The 26,489-nt window shown below is 39.4% G+C and overlaps 1 protein-coding gene across 2 annotated transcripts in view; it reads left to right on the top strand.

Moving 5' to 3' along the window:
* sema5a (sema domain, seven thrombospondin repeats (type 1 and type 1-like), transmembrane domain (TM) and short cytoplasmic domain, (semaphorin) 5A) overlaps nucleotides 1-26,489 on the top strand; it is a 157,738-nt gene that overhangs the window by 24,886 nt on the left and 106,363 nt on the right. For both annotated transcript variants that reach the window (XM_088001156.1, XM_088001155.1), the window contains exon 2: nucleotides 22,005-22,214. In XM_088001156.1, the coding sequence (XP_087857282.1) occupies nucleotides 22,067-22,214 (148 nt within the window). In that variant the 5' untranslated portion in view covers nucleotides 22,005-22,066. The remainder of the gene's footprint in view (nucleotides 1-22,004; nucleotides 22,215-26,489) is intronic.

Below are 26,489 nucleotides of genomic sequence, written 5' to 3'. Positions count from 1 at the left end.
CTCAACCTGTTAAAGTAATTGATAAATCATGAGTGTCTATTACAGACAATAGACACTGTATGTCACCTCAGTTTTTAATGCTGCTGTGATAACTGAGGGCTTTAAGAGTTTCCACTTAACTTTTTAGAAACTACAAAATTATTTTTCTAAAAGATCCATATTCAGTCAAAGAACATAATTAGAAAAACAAAGAAAGGTTAGGGTTGCTAACTTCAATGTGCATTTATGTGTCAACTTGCAAGGCAGCAGTGTCACAGAGCAGCTATAGAAATTGTGTTTCTCCCTCCGTGGCCGGACTATAATTTAGCCGGAAGCTTGATTAGGTGTCAGCCTGTCACTCAAACATTCGCGCGCACTCCTGTGTGGTCTTGTCATGCAAACGAATATGAATTGATGGGATGATTGATGCAGATTATCCGGGCGTATTGTTCGCTTGAAAGCGCAAAAAGGTTTAGCATGAAGTTTGTGTCCATATGGCACGGCAGAATGCTTTCAATGGCAAAGCTTTTACGGAAAATGTGTAGCGCAGACGAGCGAGAGAAGCAGGAACTCAACAAAGCGCGTGTGGAATTTGTGAGTTATGTTAAGAAGTAACAGAGTCGGAGTAAAAGCACACCTGGAGGCCACGTGTGGATTATCCCGCCCACCCCACTGGCGTCCCGGGTAGGAAAACTCCAAAGTCATCGTTATAGCTAAGGGTGAAGGGGATCATTAAGTCATTATTTATGTGCTCGCTGCTGTTTTATCACCTCCAGACGCAGTCTCGCAACACAGACACCCACACTCGCAGCCCCAGAAGAATAACCTAATTGTTCGGTTTGGCCCAAGGGCTGGTGTCTAACAGAAAAAGTGCAGACATTAACAGTCTTGGGCAGCTGCAGAAAACATAACCCACCTTATATTTTTTTGTTCCAACCTCCTCACTTCCCTTCCTCATTGGGCTTGTTTGCACCTTATTTGGGTTTATTTACACTGTGCTCCCAAGAACCCCCCCACACTTGCTGTGGCTTGAGGTATGCAGTAGCAGAGGGGAAAGTTTTTACAGGCAATATCCCCTTTAGAATAGTTTGCTGGATGAGCTCAGTTGAAAGCATGCCGCTAACAGAGCACTTTGTGCCTCCGCTCAATCAATTTCCCCGTCTTCCTGTGCAACTTTTTTTTTTTCCTGTAACCCGTAAAAAGCATGTTGAGCTTTGTGGGAAACTTGAGCAAGTTGGTTTATTTCACACTGAGCATGTTTTTTCCCGGGGGGTTGGGGTGTGCAGAGTGAACCCGAATCATTTTTCGCCTGTTCTTTCATAATATTACCCAGTTGCGGATGATTACAGTCACGTTTTAAAGAAAACCGAAAGACTGTCTGGAAACAGAGACACTTAAGTCTTAAAAAGAAAAGTTGACGAGGCATCGGATTGGATTTTAAACATTCCCACTTTGTGTCACACCTGGAGCTGTGGCTCTTGTGAAAGGCCACTCAGAGTCGGCCCTCTGGACGCTGCAGCCTCAGATGCTTGCGGCGCCGCTGTTTCCCCCCGGTGTTTCCTTTCATTTTACTTTAAAGGTGTCAAGGGGTGTTGCTTTTCCAGCTGCGCCCAGCTATTTCACCTCAAGTCTGTCCTGCTGTTATTTTCATGTCCTGATTCAATTACCTCTCTAGGACCGGTCCACTGACACATGACTTGAGCACACCGGGGCTACAGAAATATGAAGAAATTGTCTTTTTTTTGGCATGTGGGTTGTTATATATATATATGGGAATGCCATGGGGTTTCCTTCACGGCCAAGCCACACTTCAACTCCATTCCAACTTCTTTAACTCCAAGGGCTTTTTGAAGTTCTATTAGGCTTGTCTTTCTTTTCCTCTAAAATCCACGTTTTGGTAATCCTCTCCACTGTCCTCCTTACTCATCGCTCCTTTTGTTCCTACCTGACCTGTTTAACACCCCCTCTCCTCTTGAGTACAACCTGCTCCAGTCTCCCGACCACTGCTCACCTTCACCTCATCCAACCTCCACCCATCTTGATCCCTTTCATATTTTCCTCCTCTATTATTTTCATTCTTTCCAGCCCCTCTCCTTCAATCTGCTTTAAGTGACCCTAAACTTGACTTTCTCGCTCCACCTTTTTGAATCCGTCTCCTTTGAAGAGCAGCTCCGGGTGAGGACGTTCATTCTCTGAGTTTCAGCCTTGCAGCTCAGTGCCTTCAATAAATTACAGGCAGACTGACATACACAGAAATTCATTTATCATTATAGACATTTACACATTTGCTTCTACCCCTAAGCTGAAAGGGAAGCTGTGTTTGGTGAGTTTGATGGATGCAGGCATCCAGGAAAACTCACAAAAGCATTCAGCTGAAAACTCATAAGCAGTTATACATCATTGTCATGGATGTGTGCACTTAAATCATTCTCCCTTTTTTTAAATCGACTCCAATAGGTCAATCTAAACTTGTTGAATCTTGGCAGAAAGGACTTTGGTTTTCTTACAAGAGGCTTAAAATCAGGAAAAAAAACTCTTCGGTAGTATTTTACTACACATGTAACATGCATTTCAAAAGTATACATGAGCATATTGGAGCTTATATGTATCCATGTTTTCAGTTAGCCCAATACATTAAACGTGTAATGTTAAGAGAATAGAGAATCTCCAATAATCTTTCATTTTTAAATAGAAAACGTAACATTCTCAAATTAAATACTAAAAACTCTTAATACAAATTCAAAACTAAAAATGGAGCCATGCTCATGATAGAAGTGGGTCAGGTATACACACTGACAAAAAAAAGGGGAGATCACCAGTAAACGGAGACAAGTGGGTCAGGTAGACGGCCGTGCAGACGTGAATATATTTCAAGCAATAGACTGGAGGTGAAGCAATCACTCACACATACATCCACACAAGCACACACTACACATTTAGAGACATCTGTTTTGGGCCTACCATAAAACCCAGATGGACCCCAAGGGGTGGTGTGTCAACAACAGTGGAGACCACACATTAATGCTTGGTGTGCTCCTGAGACTGATTCCTTGGGATTTAGTTCAGTGAGGGGGTATTAACCAAGACCACAACCTGTAATTGCTATCATAATTACACAGGAAGGACTTTCTGAATTAATATATGCCGTAATTCGGGGGAAATTTCATTCAGTCTTAAGAGCTCAATGTCTTGTTAGCCTCTTGAGTGTTGTTAGCGCATGTCTGCGTCTCTGTACGGGTCACCCAATGAATATGCATTGTGAGGGGTAAGCTTACTTTTTTTTTTTTTTCATCTCGGCTGAACCCAAACACAGAATATGAATTAGTTTATTAGAGTTAAAAGTGGTGAGGTCTGGCTTTGATGTTGAGCCATCAAAGGTATCACGAAACCACAGTTCAGAGGAGCAGTGTTGCACTGTAAAATATATTTAGCTGTGAGCCGAAATTAGACCCGTCATCGCTACGGACACATGCCTGGCCTTCTTGTGTCTACCTTAATCTGTGGAGCTGGAAAGTTGATTTTGATATATTGTTGTTTCTGTACTCTGAAATGAACTGTGCACATAACAAAAAAAAAAGAAAAACAAAAAGAAAGTACACTTAAACGGTCCAAAGTTTTGCTTAGTAATTTGTAATGGGGAAAAAAAAAAAAAAAACATTTACTGAGAGAAGAAATAGGAATGATTGCTCGGGTATGATTTTATACCCATTCAACCACACAAACAATTAAACTTTTAAAATAAATTTATTTAGAAAAAAATGTTGACAGGCTCTATGCTCATTTTCCCCACTGATATGTTTGAATTGTGTTCTACAGTAAGTTTATGTAAGTTTATACGTACAAAGCTTCTGGCTCAACTTGCATAAAAGCCTCAAGCTTTGAAGACTCGGAGGATTGATACCCGCCCAAATGTGGGATACTTGCAATCAAGGAATTTTGCATTAAATTTGTAGTTCTAAACCACACACCTACAGTTTTGCTCTAGATTTCCGACACATATGTTCCTGTAACAATCAGAGACCATCTGCTTGTTAAAGTGTTTGATCACTCAGCTGTTGTGGTTTCACTCTCCATCCAAAAAGTGTTAACGATATTTCTACTGAGCATCATTTTACAGCTTTGTGACTTTGTTTTATGTGTGATTTGTCCTGGAACATGGCATGTTTTATCACCCATATTCTTTTTAGGCTTGCAGACAGACAGGATGTGCGTCTTCACACTTCTGTAGCATATAATCTCCTGTGAGCCATCATTTCTTTCTTTTTATTTTTTTTTTTATTTTGAGAGGGAAGTGATGACACACTATGAAAGTGATTTCTGTCTGCTATACGGCTCATTTGGGTCAATTAAGGGAAACTCATTATGTGTTGTCAGTGTTTTGGGGGGCAAAGTGACAAACACCCGGAAGGCTTGCAATTATCTGTCAGTTTGGCATCCTCAGATATTCACAATTGTTTGCAATGTAGAGCCTTAAATTTGATATTTGTAGCTGCTGAAACAAGTGCGGAGATTAACACACACACACACACACACACACACACAAAAAAAGACAGACGTCTTGGTTATACGGCTTAATTTTGCATCCTTTCCAAAACATCTTAGAGTAAAAACACACCATGATAAGATCACTTAGATGATTTTTCTTGTTTGTTAAATTTAGCTTGCGTTGTTTAACGTGTCGAAAGGGGAAAATGTTCATATGAGAGTACCTTTTCAAGGCCGTGTAGATGTAATCAACTGCATCTTCATTTTTTGTGGTTGCTGACTGATGCTGTTAAATTAAGTTGTGAGGAATTTTCACAAAGCTTAGTCTCCTTTGGCTTTTTATGAGGAAGTGCTCCTTATTTTGTAGAAAGGCAGGGCTTATTGTCCTCCTGGAGAGGTCGGCTCTCTTTCCGCCATTTAAGCTCGGTCTGAATTAAGCACTAAATTAGTTTTGGCTTTCAGAAAGTAACAAAGGCCCACTTCTACATGCCTGGCAGTGACAATTAATGGCAGCGAATTTCAGACTTTTTTCTTGGCTGGTCACTAAGATGACTCTTGATGAGCTTTACCTATGTCCAAATTCCAGTTACTGTTACCAGGCCCTCTGATGACCACCAGCAGGGAAGGTGAGTGAAGTCTCTTCTTTAAGGACACAACGACTGACCGCGGATTCAAACTGGCCACCCACCAGTTACAGGATGAACTCCTACCGTACAGGATGAACCTTAAAGTAGAAGCTTCCTTACGATTTGGATCTTCTAATGTTGCTTATTGTCTTGCAACGCTCTCAGATACTGCAGTAAGTTAAGTTATCGTTTCTAAAATATTGCATGCAGTAATGGCAGAAAGCATTACACTGACCAACTGACACTGCTCAACAAGCACCTTCATAAATTGTGCTCTTTATGCATCCCTTAGCCTAATTACGTACTTCTGCAGTGATTTCTCAAACTCACCTTTGTGTGTAGTCATGCGTTCTTTGCTTTTTCCTCAAAAACAGAAAATGGAATGCTAAATTAATTCAGCACAGCTCCCTAGTGTTTTTTTTCTTTATCTGCAAAAAAATCCATTGTTAATAAGATATATGGAGTTCCAGCCTTAGTAATATGAGCATAGCACAAAAAGTGTCGTCAGCAGTTTCCATTGCACTGCAAGGAGCCATACGTTCACATTAAAATGCACTCAAAGTCCATTCTGTGGTGCATGATTCACTGTGTTTAATGTAGATGCATCTGGTTGAATATGGTGAATGTTGAGCTGATAAATCTGACGCGTGCATCCCTACTGTCAAATTTAGCATTTTGTGAATTTCTTCCTGCACATCTGTCTGTCTAATGCCGCATGTTGATGTGAAAGATACTTCACAAAGTTTTCTCTTTAGAATTGGAGCAGTCTTACAGATCCAAAATACTAGTAGTAAAACCTGGTGACTATAATAATAATGCAAAATAAGACGAGGTAACACACTCTATGCATCTGATACTGAAGCATATGTATTGTGATCTCAAGCTAAGTGATCACAATACAAGGCCAGTGATGATATTGCGGTCGTACATGGTCATCTCAAGAGAGTCCAGGTGGACCCTGTTGGTCAGGCACAAATAAAAAAAAACACACACACACACAGGCCTCATTACCAAACACATGCCATATTGCCTTTAAACCATGCTAATGCGATGTTTACTTAGTACGTCAGCGTCTCAAAGCAGGAAAAAAAACACCCCAAGCACAAATGACAAAGGTCACAAAGAGTGGGACGCACAGATTATAGAGGAAAGAAGAGAACAGGCATATATCACACCTGATATCGTCACAGCGATATTTACCAATATCACTGCCGTCGCGAGATTTCCTAATATCATGAAGCCCTAATCTGCAATTCTACAGGCTGCATGACTTCACATCGTGACGCACTCTGTGTCGTATCCAAGCTAATCGTATTTTGGCACGAAGCAGAACAAGAGTTTTTGAATTAATAATGATATTTATTCATGTGCGTCAGACTCGCAGTGTTTAGCCCTTAAGTGAGTTTTAATTTAGTGCGTCGTATTAATGCTTAAATATCAAAGTTGACATTAAATGGCTCCTTAAGACTGCTGAACAGGCGTGTATCCAGGAAGTGAAAAAGGGCTAAACAGAGGCCAGTGATGATATTAGGGTGTCGCTAAAACAGAAAAACAATCCAGCCGGGGCTGTAATAAACTTTGTAAACGTGAGCGACTCACAACATGAAGGTCAAAGAATGACGTAAAGATAAGCACATAAATAATTCTGAATAATGTGTGCCCTTTCTCTTCTTTCCTAAGTTATTGTTAATTAAAAATATTATCTACATAATACTTTCTCATCAAGGGGGATAACTGGGGAAACCTAATCTGAGGTGGTTTATTATATTCATCCGAGCAAAACCTCACACTAGAAAATGTTTTTGCATTTTGCAATAAAATCCCACTGATGTTTTTTTTTTGTTTTTTTTAAATATTATTATGTTATAGTGATACTTGCAGTAAAGATACAAGTTTGACCTCAAACCTTTTTTATTAGCAATGAACATCAACATCAGTTTACAGCTCACTCTGTCTAGGAAGTTGCTGTAAACCTTTACTCTGGAAGTAAATGTACAGTGTAGCCCTCAAAGTTTATTTTGTAATTGTTAAAATTGCCTCTGTCGCCTCTTGTGTGTGTTAATGACGACTGAGCCCTCGTTAGGCCAGCATTTCTGCTGCAGTGTTTTGTCAGCTTGCGCTCTAATTCACTGCTTTTCATGATGATCGAAGAGGAATTTGTTGGGAGAAATTTACCTCCACAAAAGGCTTTGTGACAGTAGTTAATGACCACACAGTGAAGGACAAACCTGGTCGTTAGGCTCTAGATCCTGCAAGCATGTGGTTAACGACATCTATTGGTGTGTGTTAGATAATGATGTGTGAGGTCTTAAGGTTCTTTACCTCGCAGCGACGATTCTGGATGTGACTTCTGCATGTGTCATCCTCAACACTTCACGAATAGAGAGTGATTTGTACCTATCCATCCTTCACAAAAGAAGCACGGTATTAAGTGTAATAGCTATTTTCAAAAAAAAGTAATAAATGCATAAGTGGAGGACAGAGATAAGAGGATAAACCGAGGTTATTGAACATGTCAAGGCGTTTGATGAATGTTTTCACCATTTTACAGAAGCAATGCTTAAACAAGCAGCAGCTTTTTTTTTTTAGAAGAAAATAAGAGCACCGTAACGTGGACGTAGATGCACATCTAGTTCATTTTTAAATGTCTAGCTGTGTCTCGTGGGGGAAGACTGAATTGTACAGAAGTAAATGCAAAGTTACCGTGATAAGATCCCAATCATCCAGTCCATACCAATATAGTAAGAAGGATCCCTTTTCATAGAAACAGTCAAGCTGATTTGTTTAGTTCACCGACATCTTTAGAGACTGCAAATAAGCTTGGCAGCAGGTCAAGATAAGTGGTTGGAAATCTAAATACTTATTTACTAAGCTTGGGACTTCAAAATAAAAATAATAATTGTGTTTTTGTATTGCATAATTGTAAGTTTGATTCCAGCTTCGTCCTGCCACATGTCGATGTGCTCCTGGGCGAGGCACTTAACTCCAAACTGCCTACTGATCTGCGCATAAATGTGCGAATAGGTGAATGTGACTCTAGTGTGAAGCACTTTGAGTGGTCAAAATGACTGGAAAAGCTGAGTCCATTTACCATTTCATTCTCTTTACAAGGCCTTTTCCATTGACAGAGGTAGACTTGCTAGGACTGGTTGTTAAAAGTCCCTTTACAAATCACCACCACACTGGTGTCGAGCATTTTCCACCTGGAACCTCCAATGCAACACATCATCAGTTGTGCTCCCCGGCTCATTGCAATAAATTTGTTCATGTTTCTTTAGGAGCCAACATCTGTGTTTATTGTTACATAACAGTACAAAAGGCATTCAGAGCAAATGAAGTCCTTAGGTAGTCAAACTTCTACTTTCTGAGTGCATGACTGCTGAATTCATCATTTGTGTGTCACGTAAGAAAAGCTGCTCCTCAATGGCTCTCCTTCGACAGAAGTTAACTGAAAAACAAAATGAAAATACGCGTTCTGTAGTGAGGTTGAAGTTTTCTCTTTCATACAGCTGCCCGGGGCTAGGGTTACTGGTCGGTTCCGAGAGTGGCTAGAAATCTCTGGTGTCTCTATTTTTGAGAAGGCAAACTGTCAAAGTGGACTAGTCCATTCAGCTCTCGATGAAACACAACCCTTCATATATCTCAGTGGCACAGAGTAAAAGAAAGAGAGTAAGGTAAGAGGGAGATGGGTTTCTTGCTTCGTCTAGCAGAGACATGATCGCATCGGATGCCTGCAGGCTCCGTCTCCGATTCTGCTCCTCTGTTGTTCCAGCTCACCCTCGGGAGACGAGTTCAGAGAGGCGGAGACCTGGGCAGGCAGGCGCATGCATCGCACAAACACACAACAGCTACCTCTGCTTTATCCTTTCTGTGTGGAAAAAGCTGCTGCCATTTTAGTGCTGCTTGTGCGCATCTGTGATTTTTAACAGGACAGATACAAAGGCCAGGCCTCCCTCACACACACAGAGTTGGGTAATTAATTGGTTCCAGAGGAACCAAGTACTAATTTACTATCACTTGGGCCACGTTTCTTCAGATGCAGCAATATGACTAATCTCAAGGCAGCTTCCTTATGGCTTCCTCTCCGTAGGTCCCTGATGTGAATCAAAGTGCATGTGTATTTTGTGTTTTTCTATTATTTTTTTTTCAGCCGGATAGGTTCATGTTGCTGTCTTCAGCTTTATAATTAGTGTGTTGTAGAAGCTGGCAGTCCATGTAGGATTGGATGTTTTGATTGCAACAAATATGCATTTCAGTTTGAAAAGAAGCTTTAACATATAACATGTTTATTTATCAACATTTTATCAATGTGATGAAAATAGATTGTACGGTATTTGTTTTTTGTTTTTTTAAACCAATCAATTTAAACAATTGAAGATATATATATATATATATATATATGTATATATATATTTTAAAATTTTACTGAAAAAAAAAGGAAACATTTCCCCTTCTTCCTTTCATCTTTTTTTTGATGCATTCACTCTTGATAAAACACATAATGGTTGTTTTCGCAACCGTCTTTGATACTAATTATTTCCCACTGAAGGGACAGATCTAACTGTGCTTGCTTCCTTGGTTTATTTAATGACTGCATTCTGCTGAGGTTACACATGTTAAAAAAAAAGGCAATAGGAAACAATGCAAATTACAGTTGGCTTTGCTGCTTTCGTTCCTCTGCATACTCTGCTAATGAGAACACATTAGCATGCTTTGTTCCACGGAGAGTGCAAGTTTCAAAACTAGATAATTCATGATGTGATTCGGGTCTGAACGTGATAAATAATGTCAAGCGACTGGTGAAAAACAAAGCTGATTTGAGATGGGCTCAGCAAGTCATGGTAGACCAGACCTTTTGCCTTTAACGCGTATTGTACAGCAACTACATCAGGAGATGTGGCAGCACTACAAAGAATATGTCAGAGTAGATGGGCATGTATGCATTTTATTTGTGCAAAAACTCAAAGATTAACTCCTTTAAAAACTGAAAATTATTTGAAAAAGCAAGCAGGAGCTTTTTGCCAATAGCTTAGCTGCTTTCTAATTCTTACAGTAATCATAGGAAACTTTAGATCCTTCTTTGAGCGCCCGAGAGCTGATCGTTTAGTGTTTGTCAATCAGGCTTGGCTTGTACACCAGCGTGCTTTAAATTCTGCTTAAACGCAGTACAGGAATAAGCTATTTATTCGGTAGGGATAAGTTTAGTATTTCATTTGCACATTTGTCCAAGAAACTCTGACTGCAAACTGTTAAAAAAACAAATACCTGCTGATTATTCACAGTTAGCGCGACCGAAGGGACGCAGCCGTGCCTGTGTAATCTGGAAAAGATTTCATCCATCATTCCTCAAGTCATACTGTGGTCATTGCGAAAGCTTATGATTGATTGCGATATTAGTAATCGGATGATTTGAAACTGCAGTCTCCTTCAGTCAAAAAAAAAAAAAAAAAACCCATCTGTGCTCTGTGATTTCATACTTTCAGCTTGAACACGAAGAATTTACCCTTGGGTGACTGTAATTTTCTTTTCATTTGTAGTCAGGCAAACGTCAAGGTAGCATTTTCGTGACCTTTTGTCAGTGCAGATCAATGAGTTGGGACTGTGGTTAGTTGGTAGCCTTGATGTTGGAGGAGCAGTGAGCACATTTACTCTGCTTCGCTTCACATGTTCATTTGTGTTTTTTTTTTTGTTTTTTTTTTCTGAATGCAAAGACTTTGCATGCGTTCACAGCTGTAGACACAGCTAGTATAATTTTGCGCCCAGCGAAACAGCTGACTTCCCATTAACCAACCATGTAATTAAAGCATTAAAAGTGTCACCGTTCCCCCATGAAAAGACTTCATGCTTTTTATCAGAACAATTACGGATTCGTTTGCAGGTTTGTGTTTTGTTTCACGTATGGAGAATTATTTCTCTGAGTCTTGAAGAGAGAATTAGTTGAAAGAGCTCCTCTTTATGTGGATCAGCCTCAGTAATCAAGTAACAGACAGAACAAAGGCTCTGAGGTGTGAGAAATACTCGATGCCAGTGCAATACTGCAGTGGATAGAAATTGGGAAAATGACATGAAATTGTCAAAATTCCTCAGGGCAATTGCATTTATTGTTCACATTCGTGTATCGGCCTGCAGATTATATATCTGTGTCGGCTTAAAACCCATCCAGCCCTCAGTGAGATATAGTCTTCAGACCTTAGTGACAAACTCCGGGTTGTGTCACTTAGGTTTAAAAGACTAACGCTGCTCTGTAGTTGTGACAACTTGTTCCCTGCGAACACCATTTTCTTGACACTTTGAGTAGCTCAGACAGTCGCCTCGGGGTCTGGACGATGTGTCAGAGCCACTGTCTCAGCAGCCTATCAGTGCCAGGGTCAGACACAGATTTTTATTCTTTTATTTATTTATTTATGTTTTTGATGGATCGTTTTACACAGACATCTCTCAGCAACAGCAGCAGACAGGTCATCGTAAATTAGACAAGTTCAGAGGATTGTGAATGATGATAATTGGTGCAGCAATTATCATCAAAGGATCTATCTGTACATAGATCCTTTTTTTTTCTATTATAGGAAGCTGATCTGTATTTTATCATCTGCTTCTTTAATGCAATGCTTTTATATTAAATACATATGCAGCTCTCCTTTACGCAAATTCTTAAAGGTCTTTGCTATTTTCTTCTTGTCTTCCCTTTGATGCGCCGTAAAGCACTGGATTGCCTCGTGGAAAAATGGGCTGGAAAAATAAACTTCCCCTGCTTCATTATATTACTGAGCTTTGTCTTTCTTGTTTTCTTCTAATTTCCACAGTTTTTCTTCAATTACACGCAATGAATTCAGCGTCATTCTATATCATTTTAAGTCACTTTCAGTTGAGCACAGTGGTGGTGAAATGAAATAAAACGGTGATTAAGATGAGAGCTGTGATAACGGGAGGGAAGTGAGGGTAAAGGTATGGAGAACTGAATCTCTAATGCAGCATAGAGGAGGAAAAAGCAGTGTGCATTATTCTTTAAAAGGAGAAAAAGTGCTGATCACTTTCAAGAGTGTTTTTATTACGCTTTTAACCTTAAATTAATGTAAATTGTAACTTATAGTACAATGTTGCAGCCTGACATAAACCGATCTGTTGTCATAGGCTTTGCTTCGTTCAGAGGGTCTGGACTCTTCGCCATTGAGAACTGATTGCTTGCCAGAGTCGCTAATGTTTGACTGTGACGTATGTATTGTGCCAGTTTGATGCCGTGGAGATAAATGGAAATTGTGTGTTCTGTAAGCAAACAACCTCCACTGCAATTAGAGAAGTGCCATAAATAAATCTGAGAAATCAAACTCTATGAGAGAAATCCCAGACGGAGCCCTGATGGGAGATGAGAATCGAGCAAATTTGCATAGAAAGGCGTTAGCCAGGCTATGAGAATGTTGCCTTCAGACAAAGAAATGTTCCAAACCATCCACAACTTTTCTTTTGTTTAAGTTTATATAATCTATTTAAGACATAAAAACAATCTAGTTGTTTTTTCTGGTATCATAATGAAACCATAAAGGGTTAAACATAGATGGTGTTTGTGTCTCGCGATGCTTTATTTATCTAAGTATAGTAGAAAGGAAAATCACCATACTGCTTTCTTATTAAAAAGAATATTACTCAACAGCAGGAATCAAACCACAAACATTAAATGCAGCCTGCACTTGGTTGTGATCTGAGTTTGCTTTACCATGACTTCAAGCCGGAATTGAACTGCGCTGGTTGTGAACTCGAGAATTTGCCTTTCTAGATTTTACATTGTGCTTTTGAACCACATGTCCGCTTAAATTGCCTACAGTAATCACAAAGGGAGCAAAATTGACTAGATTTGACCCAGTTAGAGCTAGAACTGCCGTCAAATATTTTTGAGTTTTGCGCTGGAAGAATTTTGCTCTCGCGAAGAATGATGTCACTCACACTTCTAAATTGGATTTTAATGCAGCCTATCTCGTGCGGAGTTGGAGTTGCATATATATATTTGCAGACTGTGTGATGAAGCATGTGCTCGAGTGCTAAATGAACTATCTTTGGTAGACAGGGTGGGACTTGCTTGAAATTGCTGGGTGTGCTTTTGAGAAACACAGCTGGGTGAGTCGGTGTATTTTTATGTGTTTATGTGATTCAGTGAGTGTGTGTGACTGTGTGTGATCTATGTCCCAGATTTATCTGGACCCAAGCTATGGTTGTGGTCAGACTTGTCACTGAGGCTGCTTCCAAAAATACAGCACAAAGAATTTTGTATAGTTTGGGAATTATTGTGCTCCTTCAACTGAAAAAAAAAGCCCAAAGAGGACAAACTGAGATAGGGTAATATTATCCTAAATTGACCTCAAGACAGTGTGTTGAAGTTTTATTACATGTTTTAGGAAACAAACAAACACTTCTGTAATTAAGTAAGAGAGCCAGGGATAAAATTGATCACCGGCAGAAAAGTTTTGCTTCAGATCCTCAGGGTCTGGGGTTTATTAAACTTCTCTTTTTCCTCCATTTGCTGAAAAAGAAAGTTAACAGAATCCATCCTCTTTCTCTCTTTAAACGGTAAGTAGTAAGTAAGGTTGATTTATGTCTCTTCACAGTCAAAAACCACACATTGCTTCGGGAATCCAAAAAACTTAGCAAAAACATAAAAATCAAGTCGTGAGGTCATTAAAGATTTAAGATAAAAGGAAAATAAACAGTTGCTTTTTAAAATGTTAAACAGTCACAAGTACGGGGTTTAACGATCTGTCTCCTTTAGTCGTTAAACTGACTCCCTGAAACAACAACTTCTGGCCAGATAATCTCAGACTGCAAGAGAAAATGCAAAATCCCGATGGGTCAAATCCGGTATGAGACACGACCTTGTTGGCAAAAACCTCCTTGTCTGCAAAAGCGTGAGTGAAACTATTGAGCCTTTTTTCTTGTTATATTAATCAATATAGCAAAGGAGGGTAACACTGAGTCAAAGTAGTTGTGACAACGATTACCTGCAAAATCACTTTCTAGGAGAAAGGAAGATTAATGAGGATATGAGCAAGAGTCATAATGAGGATGTGAGCAACAAGAGGGACAGCACAAACACAGCTATGCATAGTACAGCACGAGACGGATGGGGGAATCTGATTTTGTACCTTGTTGAGTCTGAATATTTTTGGTGAACAGAGAAAATTGTGTGTGAAACACAGTATAAGAAAACAATACAGGCAAGGTTCACTGCTATAGGGGACTATGGAATAAGAAGTATAGGAATAATCTGAACTTTACTTGAACATCAATCAAATTTATCTTTGTTAGATTTTAAAAATCAAACCAAAACTATGATGAATGACATTTATTTCAAAGAGTTGTTTCACAATGGTGCAATGTTACCAAGAGGCAGCATTCAGGAGAAAAAATTTTTTTTTTTTAATTTTTAATTTAAAATGGCATGAGGTGTTCGTCATTGAAACTATCCCACCATTTATGTTTGTATTTATGAAATGGAATGTCAACATAAGAAAAGAAACATATTCATCAATATGATGCTGCATTTCTAACTAGCAATGAACCTTAAAAATAAGTAAGGATGATCAACATTTCTTTGAATAATATTGTTTTATCGCTTATTCTCAGCATGTACTTCAGTTGGATGAAGGACAGGAATGAGTAGTCACTAGAGAAAAAGCTCTACTAAGAATCACATTGTAAAATACATTCTGGTACTGAGAAAAAGAAAGAAAGAAAGACATAGAAAGCGAAAGGCCGTACATGTGCACCTTTGATTTGTGCCCCAAAGGCCACTCTGTGCACTGCAGATAAGGTTTTGAAACAAACAAGCCATCAGATCCGGATCCACTTTTCAATTCCGCTTTTTTAGAGACGCAAACATTTCTTCCCTCGGAACGAATCTGCCCTCTGATCTGGGGGGTTACCGAGCGGAAACGGTCCTGCTGGGTGGCGATGAGCCTTTGATGACAAAGTCATCACTCCACTCAGCTCCACTGAGCCTTTCTGACACCCGACAGACTAAGGTGCACTAAAGGCATAAACATTGAGGGGAGAAGGTCAATAAAAGGTAGACAGTGAGGGATGAGGGACAGATAACATTAATAGACTGAAAGATTTCACCACATGGCACAGAATTAGTTCTTGCGAACGTGAGAGGAGCACAAAAAAAAAAAAAAAAATCAGACTTCTCTGTCAATCTTGTGGTGTTTTATGCTGCAGTCAGGCACCTCAGCCGCCTCTCTGTAAGTGAGACAACTGCTGTGTTCCTCTGCTGGATTTTATTTTTATTTTTTTTGGTAGCCAGTGGCCAATCTAACTCAGCCGGACAGTTGACTTGACCAATATTTTATAAATGCGTTTAGGTATAAATAATTGGAAAAAAATGTAACATCTGGAATGTTATATATTCATGTCCTTTATCTGGAAAAAAAATGTATATGAAAATAATTTTATAAATCATAACAGCGAGACAAAATAAACATTAACTTGCCTGTAAACACCTTATCAGCTGCAGCCCAAACACACCACCTTGTGTGAAGCAGATCGTGTCTTTGTGTGTTCTGGTCTCGAACAAAGTCTGGATGAATTTCGGTCTGATTGTGCATGATCTGTCTGGCCACAGAGAAAATGCAGGAAGAGGGGAAAAAGCATCTATCAGCACTGTGGTGTGACCCCCATCTCACACTCCCCTGACTGTGTTTGGACAGATGGATCATCGCTGCATCACTCACACTTGACAATTGTGGTTGTTGCATGGGAGCCTGGTGCATGTGTGTGTGTGTGTGTGTGTGTGCGTGTGTGTGTGTGTCTGTGCGCGCACGCGTGTCCATTTACGTATTGTGACGAATACAAAGGCAGGATTTAGTGTATTTGTGAGCCTATTCATTATGTATGGTGCAATTCAACCATCACGAAGTCCCTCTAAGACAAAATCAATAGCGGTGTTGATATGATCCTCTCTCCACTCGTTACTGCAGGTAGAATTCGATAGATTAGTTAACTGACACCCCCGTCTTGACCTGGGAGTGTGAACTGTGTTGCACTGTGCATTTAAAACGAAATTTGTCATGATTTGATGCTACGGAAATGTCTTTTGAAAGGAATTAATTTCAAGGCTGTCGAGCACAAAAAAGACAAATTTACAAAACATAAAGACTTCGATTCACAGAGACGGTGGAAGAATTTGATGCACTTATACGCAATGCTACGAGTGACTTCAAGATTAGGGAAACTAGCTTGCGCTTTCAAGTGAGAGTAAATGCTCACTGGGCACTTGGTTCAGTCTGAGCTTAAAATAAAATGCCAAAATGCTCAGAAAAACATTGTTATTGGAAGGATTTGAGATGCGTGAGTCGCTTTGTGCGAGTGATGCTGCACACAGAAGCTTTGAGCTCTTTCTTCCTGGAAAGGAAGCACCTTTCAACCACTTCAAACATCGTGCAGGCTCAGGAAAAGCTGCGGCAGGACAGCACAGGCGAGACAGGATGCATGTACCAGTAACATGGGAGCCTCTTGCAAAACAGTGAGAAGCATCTGGCTGGATGCCTCATGTTGGTAAATGAAATGTGCTTCCAGTGACTTTCCTCCATATTTGTGGCAAAAACTCAGTGTTATGCCAGAGTTTGGACTCTATAAGATTTGCGCCCCCTCCCCCCCCTATATCTGTATGTGAATGTTTTAATATTCTAAAACCAAGTGTTGGTCTGTACAAAAAATATATTGTCATTCTGTGGGTATGCCAAAGTTTAATTAGAATCCAACCTGTCGTGAATATCCAGTTTTCATACCAATACAATATTCTACCTGCTTGGCTGGATTCTCACACCTGTCACAGTTGAAAGCGTCTGCTTTGGATTGTAAAGAGATCTGGAAGCAATGTGAAGCGTGAGAAGCCACTAGATATTGTCATTGCAGAATTCAACAATTGTATCCATAAAAAAAAAAGGAAAAAAAAAACATATATTTCTAATATCATGCAGCCCTAGTTTGTATTATGCAGAATTAGTGCCAACTTTTCACACTGCACTCCTGTTTTTTGTTTTTTTTTTCTGGTGTGCCTACAAGCAGGAAATTTGAACTTGCATATTTCATTAGAGTATGTGAATTTAAATCAATAGCTTAAGTGATACAATTATATTTGAAGGCCAAACATTAAAAGTTAAAAGAAAGAAAAAGTCTAGAGTTTTTGGTAAAAGTGTTAGGAGGAAGCATGGAACATGTTTGCAATGGTGGGGTTTTGGTTCAATTTACTAATTTACTAGGGTTTTCATTTACTAATAAACAGACATTTGTCAAAAACTCACAAATTTAGTGGTTGGCTATGGATTTGTTTTTCATTGAAGACATGATTTAAATCAAAGTCACTCCTTGTCCCCATGCAGCCCTCACTCCACCTTTGACCCACAGGCCATTTTGTCCATCTTCTATCATTACCTCTGGTTGGATACAGTCCTAATAACCTCTATAGCGAAAAGGAAGGGCAGTTGTAGGTATTCTGTAAAGTGTAACCCGAGGGCTGAAACAATGACAGCCTCTCCAGCTGCTGCTTCAGGAACAGTCATCAATCAAAGGGAAACGGGAGCATCAGGATTCTGCTGGTGCAGCAATAAGAAACCAATACTCACATAAAATTCTGTAGAAATCTCATCTCCTGGGTGCAGCGGTGGTGCAGGGGTAAAGCATGCGACCCACGTACAGGGCGTCACAGGTTCAAGTCCCAGCTTGTTGACCTTTCCCCTTGCTCTCAACCTCCCTTCCTGTCAGATCCTTGTCAAATAAGGGCCTCTAAAACCAAGAAAATCTTTAAAAGCATATCTAATTGAGAAATTCTTTCTTCTTTCAAAGTTAAACTGAACTGCTGTACATTCCATATTAAATAAATTAGAATATGATTCCAAAGCTTTTGTTAGATTTAAAGTACCTGTTGAAAATAACGACCATTTATATGGTACATTTACTACCACCAGGTATTAAATATGCTTTTCATTAGGCCCACATTTCTTTATTAAATATATTTTTTATTGCTCTGGTAATCTTAAATGTCATGTTTTCATTAGCTGCGGAGCGTAAAGTCATAATTCACAACCGTATAGTTGTGCAATTAATCTAATGTGTTTACCTTAGTGAACTGATTTATTGAAATTAATTAGCTTTTCAAAAATACTCCACTGTATTGAAAATGACTGTACATGACAACACCCTTGGCTATGTAATTGTTTTTATGTGTGGCTTGTGGCGCTGCCGATCTGTGCCTTGGCTGTATGTGGATGTTATCCATCAAAAAAAAAAAAAAAAGTCCCTGGGTGATATCGCAGTGTTTACCGTGAATGTGTCCATGTGTGTTCACATGTGAGAAAGTGAGCAGAAGTAAGAAAAAACGGAGGCCTGTTCAAATTCCCCGGAGACGATTTAGCGTTAAATCACCAAACGGCACAGAAATCTCTCTCTGTTCTTTCCCACAGGACTGGATGGAGGCGTGTGGTGAGTTAAAACAAGAGGATGCACCAGATGTCTCTGTATGGCAATGATGCAACAAGTCAGATGATTCATTGTGTAACTGTTGCAGTTTGTGTTGTGTTGCTTACATTACAAAATATGATGCAAACACATATGAGCGCATAAATCATGCCATCCGTGGGTCTCCCAAAGGCTTGTTTTTGAAATGTATGACTTATAAAAGGCCTTTAGATGTCTTAGTTGTTTCCCCCTATGATGTTCTTTTTCCTTTTTCTGTTTCTTATGCCAGTGCTGGGAAGCAAAAAAAAAAAAAAAAAGGAGAGACAGATGGGAGGGACGAAGATGTTTCTGTCTAAATTCTGAAAATATTTGTCTTTAATTTCAGTTTTTTTTTTTTTTACTGACAGTTTACTAATTTAAACTGTCACATTTGCAATAGGTTAATGAAATCAGATGAGTTTGTGAGTGGGTTGTAAATTGTGATCCTTCAGCTGGTAAAATTCTTAAGTGTGTCACCTTAAGTCTTTCAGTTGTGAACAAAAAAAAAAAAAATAGCTGAAACCAGTGTGTTATTGTGTATACTAAGATTTTAATTATCATGTGAAGGAATTTTGAGAATTGGGACTGCTGTGTAAATTGCAATACTTTGTATACGTATTTGTGATAAAATAACCAACGAGGAAGGCCTAAATATAAATATGATATCATAAATGTCTATCTATGTGTTTAAATGCTGAAATAAGACTTTCCTTTGGTGTCCAGGATCCCTGGAACTGTTTTGGAAAACCTTATTTCAGTGTGAAGGCAATACTGATGATATGTGACATAGCGTCATGAGGAGGCTATAGATTTGAATTCGGAACTTATCACCAAGGGAAATTAATCAAAAATACGACAGGAAAAAAGCTACTTAATAATAAGGACTTGATATAATATAAACACTATTTAATCCAACTTGCATATTGTCTTCCTTCTTGATCCTCCTCTTCTCAAAAAACACAACTTGAAAAATCTAAAACCCGGTTTGGGTCAAAAGTTTGGAGGATACGTTAAAAGGTTTATGCAGTTTGGAGGTCTGCGTGTTTCTCCCCATCCGAGAGCCCTTCGCCAGTGGGGAAGACGAGTGCGTCACAAACTTGCTGTCGAATTGAGCTTATAATTGCCTTGCATTTTGGGGGTAAAGATGTCTTTTTAAAATTCTGTTTAGTTGGTGCACATTCTGCCCCAGCAGGCGGCCGTGCCACTGAATGCATCGTAATGAGTTAGTCGGATGAGTTTAAACCCAGCCTAAGGTTAATGTTGTAACCTTGGCTTGAGAATGGCAGGGACCCATGTTGAATCCCCATATTAATGAACAACTCTGATTTTACTAACGATTTATGCAGATTGCACTGTCTTTGATGTACGCCAGAAAACATTGCCGAGGTCTTGCAAAGACCATCTATGTTCTGATTGATAGTCTGTGTCATGGTGCGTTCTTAATAATTTTGCAATCTCACGGTGGCTCTTTCTAGTCGAGAATTCACGTGCGGAGGCACGCCTGAAAACATGTATGTTTATTTTTTTTTTTGGAGAGAAAGATTTAAAACGGGTTTTTCTACATGCTGATCTGAGCTTAAGCTTCTTTCTGCTACCTCATTGCATGTGTGAAAGCCACTTGTGCTTGCACATTCGCTTACAGAAATTCCTGTGAATGCAAGAGACTAAATCTCTGTTCCACGTAAACACTCACCATATCTAATTTCCTTAGTTAGAGACACCTCTTTGCTCTGCAGATTGTGAAATATTCTTTTTAAGCGAATGCAGACATAAAACATTAGGGGACCAACAGTTGAAAGAAAGTCCTAGGCATAAGTCTAGAGGGTGAGATTGGATTTTGTTGAGGAAAATGTTGTTATGGATCGCAGAGGCAACTAGCAGGAGAGGGAAATGGACTTTGAAACGACTAAAATGAAAGAAAAGGACTGCAGAAGCTGATGTGAGAAGTACCAAGACAAAAGGGAAATGGGCTTTAGTGAGAAACTGTCAGGGTGTTGCTTTCTATTCTGCAGATGACAGGTGCTTTGCATTAAATCTCCTCTCGCCTGTGCCTCGCAGAAATATGCCCCGAGATCCTGCAAACAGAACTCAATTTAACCTTTCAAGAAATTCAAGACAAAAAAACGGGAAGAAACTTTCACCGTTGTGATCTTATTTGAGAATTTGAACAGAAACGCGTCTGATGTTGCACCCCACCGTCAGTTCAAGCTTGAAGGAAGATTCACACTTCAGGGAACAGTGGAGGCAAGGTTTGCCTACAGAGAGAGTTACTCTTTGTTTTGCTTTTTTTTTTTTTTTTGTCAGCAAGCTGATTTTCTACCTTCATGCATGAAGACAAAATTAATCTTTTTATTTTTACTATTTGCTACCTGCAATGTACACTAAATCGACTCTATCCAGGAGAGAGAGTTGTTCTGTTTTGTTTTTTTTTTGTCAGCATAACAAATGAAACCCACAGCTCACACGAAATAAAGAAAATAGAAGTGTTCTTCAATTTCAACTGGAAATACCTTTTGGGAAAAATGAAACCAATGATTTCCATTATAATCTTCACTATCTTTACTCACTTCACCACCAATGCTGCCAGTGATGAGCCATGCAAAGTCGGTGGAGCTCTCATGCTTCTGCTGCTCGCAGCGTGAATCATTCCTGCAATAGCATCATATTAATGATTAAAAATTAATGATGTAGGTGGTCTAGACAGCTCATCAATTCACCCCCACAAAGAAAGAAATTATGAACAACTGAGCTGAGCTCCCTTGTTTTTCTTGCTGCGACTGAATTTTCCATCCAGCATAAATCTGTTTGATGCGTAACATAATAATCGCGTTCTGTAATCGGAGGGCCTCAGCTGTGAATAAAAATTTTAAAAAAAGAACAGATTTACAGCAGCACAAAGCATTCAGTTGACCCTTAGGGAAGCAGGTGAAGTTTTACTCACTGGCACACAAAAAGTTATAAACTATTAATAATGTAAAAAACACATAAATACACAAAATGCAGAGAGCTGCTTCCGCGCTCCTTGAAGAAATATGTCAAGGTTTAACCTCACTGGGAACAAAAACTTCGTCAAAGGAGGCATATTTCTGCCACTAACGGACATCGATGCCCACCTTAGGTGAGTGAGGTAATGCAGACCATGTCTGATTCATGCACTCGGCGCCACTGGTGAAAAGTCCCTCTGTGCCTGTGAGAAGTTCACACACCTCTGCCAAAATCTGCAGAATATTGTCCTTTTCGTCTTTCACATTCGCTCCCCTTCTCGCCTCTGCTTCTCAGTCGGAACGTATATCTTTTTTCTCATTTCCTCGTCTGAACACTTTAGGGAATACAGCAGATGACGAAGATTTATCGTGGCCAAACTGAAACTGTATGCAGATCACACGTTTTCCCTAAGCATTAATCTGTCATTTTCTCCTCCTGTCCTACCAGGTGTGCCCTCTTGCTCTTGGCCTTTGAGGCCTAAGGAGAAAAGAAGCAAAGCCCAGACCCCCATGGGACGCCCTGTTATCCAGCATGCGCTGCTGCTGCTGCAGTGCATGTTGGTACTGCGCCCTTGTGGTGTTGCCAGCAGGAGAGGGCCGGTTCTGCTGCCTGAATCTCCCTGCCACAAGACGGAGCACCCACTCATCCCACACTCAGGTGAGTTATCGAAGGAATAGACAACCAGTGCTTGCTCTCTCATCCGTTCTACGTGTATGAAAATTAGATGTAAAATATGCAATAAGTATGAAAATATTGGGACAATATGTACGGCCATTTACTTGTGTAGCTACAATCCTAAGGTTAAGTGTTTAAACTGAATTTGCGAAATAAACGCCAACTCTTTTATTAGCTGGCTACAAAGTGTGGTCATATTTCTTCTATTGTATACTATTCCAACAGCAATAGACATCTTAGTAAGCAGTAGAGAAGTTGTTCATGTTGTCCTGCCCCGTTATGAATGATGCTCTGGGAGAAGGGCCACATTTCGCTCATCAAAGACCACAAACACTCAATCCATGACCGTGAGTTGTTCTGTTCTAGTTTCTATACTTTCCAGCATCTCTGCATACTTCTACTTCTAACTTCGGAAAGTTTCACGGTTGCTAACAAGACAAACAGTATTTCTGAAGTTTCTTCTTTGTCATAAGCAAGCTGTTGACCTTAGAAAAAGAAAATGCTTTTTTTTAGGTTCTTTTGCTCTGTTTGCTAGTTGTTTACATTTTGTGTCAAGCACGCATTGGCACAATGTGTGCTTTTCTTTGTGTAGTATTGTGTATCTTCCCTCAGCCGCTTCTTATGAGGATGCAGTGAGGTGCGACTGTAACATGTCAATTTGGGAAATCTGTATTTTCTCCAGTTAATGAAACAGTTTGACAAAACCAGGTTTATAACATATTCTGTTTGAAGCTGCGGGCTCTAAAGTAATAATAATGAAACTGTGTAGCTTCAATTTGGTATAATTTTTGAAATTGACAGTTAAGTTGCTTATATATCTTTGCTTAAATTGCATGTACACAGCAGTATGTACTTGCTGTGTGTACTAGTACTCAGTAGTGTCTTATCATTCTTTGATTTTATTACTTTTGTGTTCAGCAATCAGCAAAATTGAGCATTGCGACGTAATGGTAATACTTTGAAAGGAAATTTTGTATCCCAAAGATTTCCCCTCCTGCCTAAAGATCATTCTTAAATCCCCATTGGCCTATTGAGTATCTGCCTTGCCCTTTATTTGGCATATAAAAATATGTTGATGAAAGTAAATAGCTCTCCTCTATTGCCTTTTCGTCCAATGCTGTACCATACATAAATTGACCTCAAACTAAGCGAGACTGCCGCAGACTTTGACAGACATAAGCTTTGCTTCTTCCTAGTGACCCAATTTATGTTTTAGACTACATCATTTGTGAAAGTGCTGCTCAAATGTTCAAGCAACGACCCAAAAATAAAACAGTTTAATCTTAAACTACGCAGATATTCAGTTTATCAGCACATGGTTTACTGTCAGTATTGGTGCTCTGTTTCTGAAATGCTCTGTTAGTTTTAGGTCAGATGTGGCATGACGCACACCTCCCAGAAAGTTACTTTGTCATCTTGCAAATTGACAAAATATTTTCCCAGAAGGCTTGGGAAACGTTATGTGCTTTTTGGTCAGCAGTGGTTTTGGCCTTGGAACCCTCCCATGGAGGCCATTTTTACCTAGACTCTCTTTCTTATTGTTGAATCATGAGTACTGACCTTAACTGTGGCAGGCAGGAACTGCAGTACATCTGATGTTTTTAATAAAAAAAAAAAAAAAAAAAAAAAAGATATATATATTTAATAAAAAAAATAAATAAAAACAAAACTATAGCCCAGTTTCCAGCTTTCCATTCCTCAGCAAAATGATTGAAAAAGCTGTGGTTCAACAGCTAAATAGGTTCTTAACAATAACAAACTGCTTTGATGTCTTTCAGTCCAGTTTCCATTCTCACCACAGTACCAAGACTTTCCTTGTCAAAGTGTTCAATACTTTGAATTGCCTTGTGGCTGAAAATGTGCTATATAAATAAAATTACCTTACCTTACCTTACTATGCACATAAATATGGACCGTGGCAGAACCACAGTGCTGGTTCTGTTGGAACCTCAGCGCAACTTTTAACACTGTTGACCACGACGTATTTTTAAAGCAGTTGGAGAGCTGAGTCAGACATGCAAAACAGTGAGATCCTGTAAATAAAGGCAAAAATGCACCTGCTTAGAGTATCCTTAAGCAATAACAACTGGAACATTGATTAATATATTATGATGTTAATTATTCTTGATGACTTTGATGATGGCATTTGACAAAAATGTAACGTTTGTTGCTTGTTTCATAATAATTGGTTCTTGTGTCGTGTCGTTTTATAGTGTAAATCAATTTGAACTCCCTTTCTCCTGAAACGTGCCACACAGATACATTTGACTTGAACCGAAATGTTTCTTTTAGAGACAAAGGGCAGACGCATTCATCTTTCCGAGCCGTCTCCACATTGTGCTGCATTTTGTTTTTTAGAGACTGCATAAGGCTCCGTTCTCTCTACCCCCTCATTTCGCACTGCAATTGAACCGCTTAACTCTGATGAAATGCAGTAAGACCCAGTCGACAAACAGTTCTGGTGGCAATCAATGCGGTCCTGTCTACTCACGGCAAAGTAGTAAAATGTCATTGAGCTGCTTTCAGTGCAGCAGAACCCAGAACCATAATTGTACAGCCAAGGTCACATGACTCAAACCGATGCAAAATATAGCCGTCGTCATCGTGGACATAAGCACTCTCTGCTGGAACCCCGTTTTATCTCCACTTCTGTTTGTCTTGCCTGTCTCTGTCACTTTATTGTTAGAGCTGAAGTGGCACTCTACTCTCTCTGCCAACCGAGTGGCAATGATTATAACTAACTGCCCGGCTAATGTGATACATTCCAGCATTGTGTTAGGTGCAGTTACCGGCTCGAGGGTCAGCATTGGTCAGTGAGTTTGTGATCTCTAATGTACTAGATTGGCACATTAAGCCCTCGTGGTTTAGTGCTTTAGGAACACTTATTAAAAAAAAAAAAAAAAAAAAAGAAGGGCGATATTTCCATTAGTGCTTGGACGTGGTTCACAGGGCCTACTGTGGAAGAGAAATCTTCTACAATGCAATCATTTAGAAACAACTCATTACATTTACAATCAAAAATTGATTTTTGACTCAGAAGGTTTGGACAAGCCAGTAAAGTACTGGAAAATAGTCTGGTCACATAAGTCTAAATCGGAATACTTTCGATGTCATCGCACACATTGTTTGAAGAAATGGTGGTTCTGTTGCACCTCAGACCAGAACCACCGTGCCAAAAGGGGGATTTCGCATCCTGGTGTGGACATATTTGATAAAAATCTGCAAACAAAACTAGATTGGATTTCCAAGCAAGACGGTATTCCTGTACCCAAGGGCAAGGAAACTCTTAACTGGCTTTTAGAGTGGAAGCAAAAACTTGAAGAATGGCCCAGTTAAACGCTTGACTTGTATCCACTTGCAAATCTATTGAAAGAACTGAAGATCAGACTGCATAGAAAGAACCCACAGAACCTTTTGGATTTTGAAGCAATGAGCAATGCATGTGATTAGTTTCTCCATTGTAGCTTAATATTGCTGTTGCCAAGAGAGGCCTTTCAACAAAGGGTTGAATATAATATGTAAGAGTGTTGAAAACTACTTTTTGTCATTGCAATTGTAAAACAAAACTGTTTTTCTGAATGTGTGGATTGCTTGGATTGCTTCTGAGATTTGATGAGAATTTTATGTTAATTGCCCCATTAGAAATATTTAAGAAGAAAAAAAAAACATAATGTTTTCTTTTTTTCTTTTTCACTTTTCTGAAGACAGGAAAAATAAATTTTTGACTGTTCTGTGTGAAACTTTTCCACATATCTCAATCATATCTATTCTCACATTATGAACAAATAGACTTCTAATTTTAAATTGACTTTCAGCTGCCTCCTCAATTATCTATTAAATCTTAGACTCGTTAACTCTTTTTTCAAAGTCGCTATGCTCTTCTTAAAGATTGGTCTCAGTAATAAGGTCGCAGACTGTTTTCAAAGACTCCATGATTTTTGTAGTGAAAGCACAATAAGTTGAGTCATTACAGAATATCCAGGGATAAACATAGGCGGGAATAATTATACGTATGCAAAGTCTCCGTGTGAGGGAGGGAAAACCACTCGTTAAACCCATTATTCTTCTTTGTGAGTCATTGTGCTCCATATAATGTATTGTAATCCTTTGTTGTTGGAAATGTGCAGTGTGAGGCTGCCATGATTCTCTGCTGGCCAAGCTGGGAGGACTACAGATGCATTAAAGTAACCCTATGGAGCACAGTAACCAAATGCGCCCAGTCTGCCCAGACAAACATTATCTTGTTTGGAGACAAAG

This window comes from Poecilia mexicana, unplaced genomic scaffold (genome assembly GCF_051168715.1).
Source record: "Poecilia mexicana isolate PSO_F unplaced genomic scaffold, ASM5116871v1 scaffold_20, whole genome shotgun sequence".
In the NCBI taxonomy this organism is placed as follows: domain Eukaryota; kingdom Metazoa; phylum Chordata; class Actinopteri; order Cyprinodontiformes; family Poeciliidae; genus Poecilia; species Poecilia mexicana.
The sequence above is the reverse complement of the archived record's forward strand: the minus strand, read 5'-3'. Positions and strand labels throughout refer to the sequence as shown.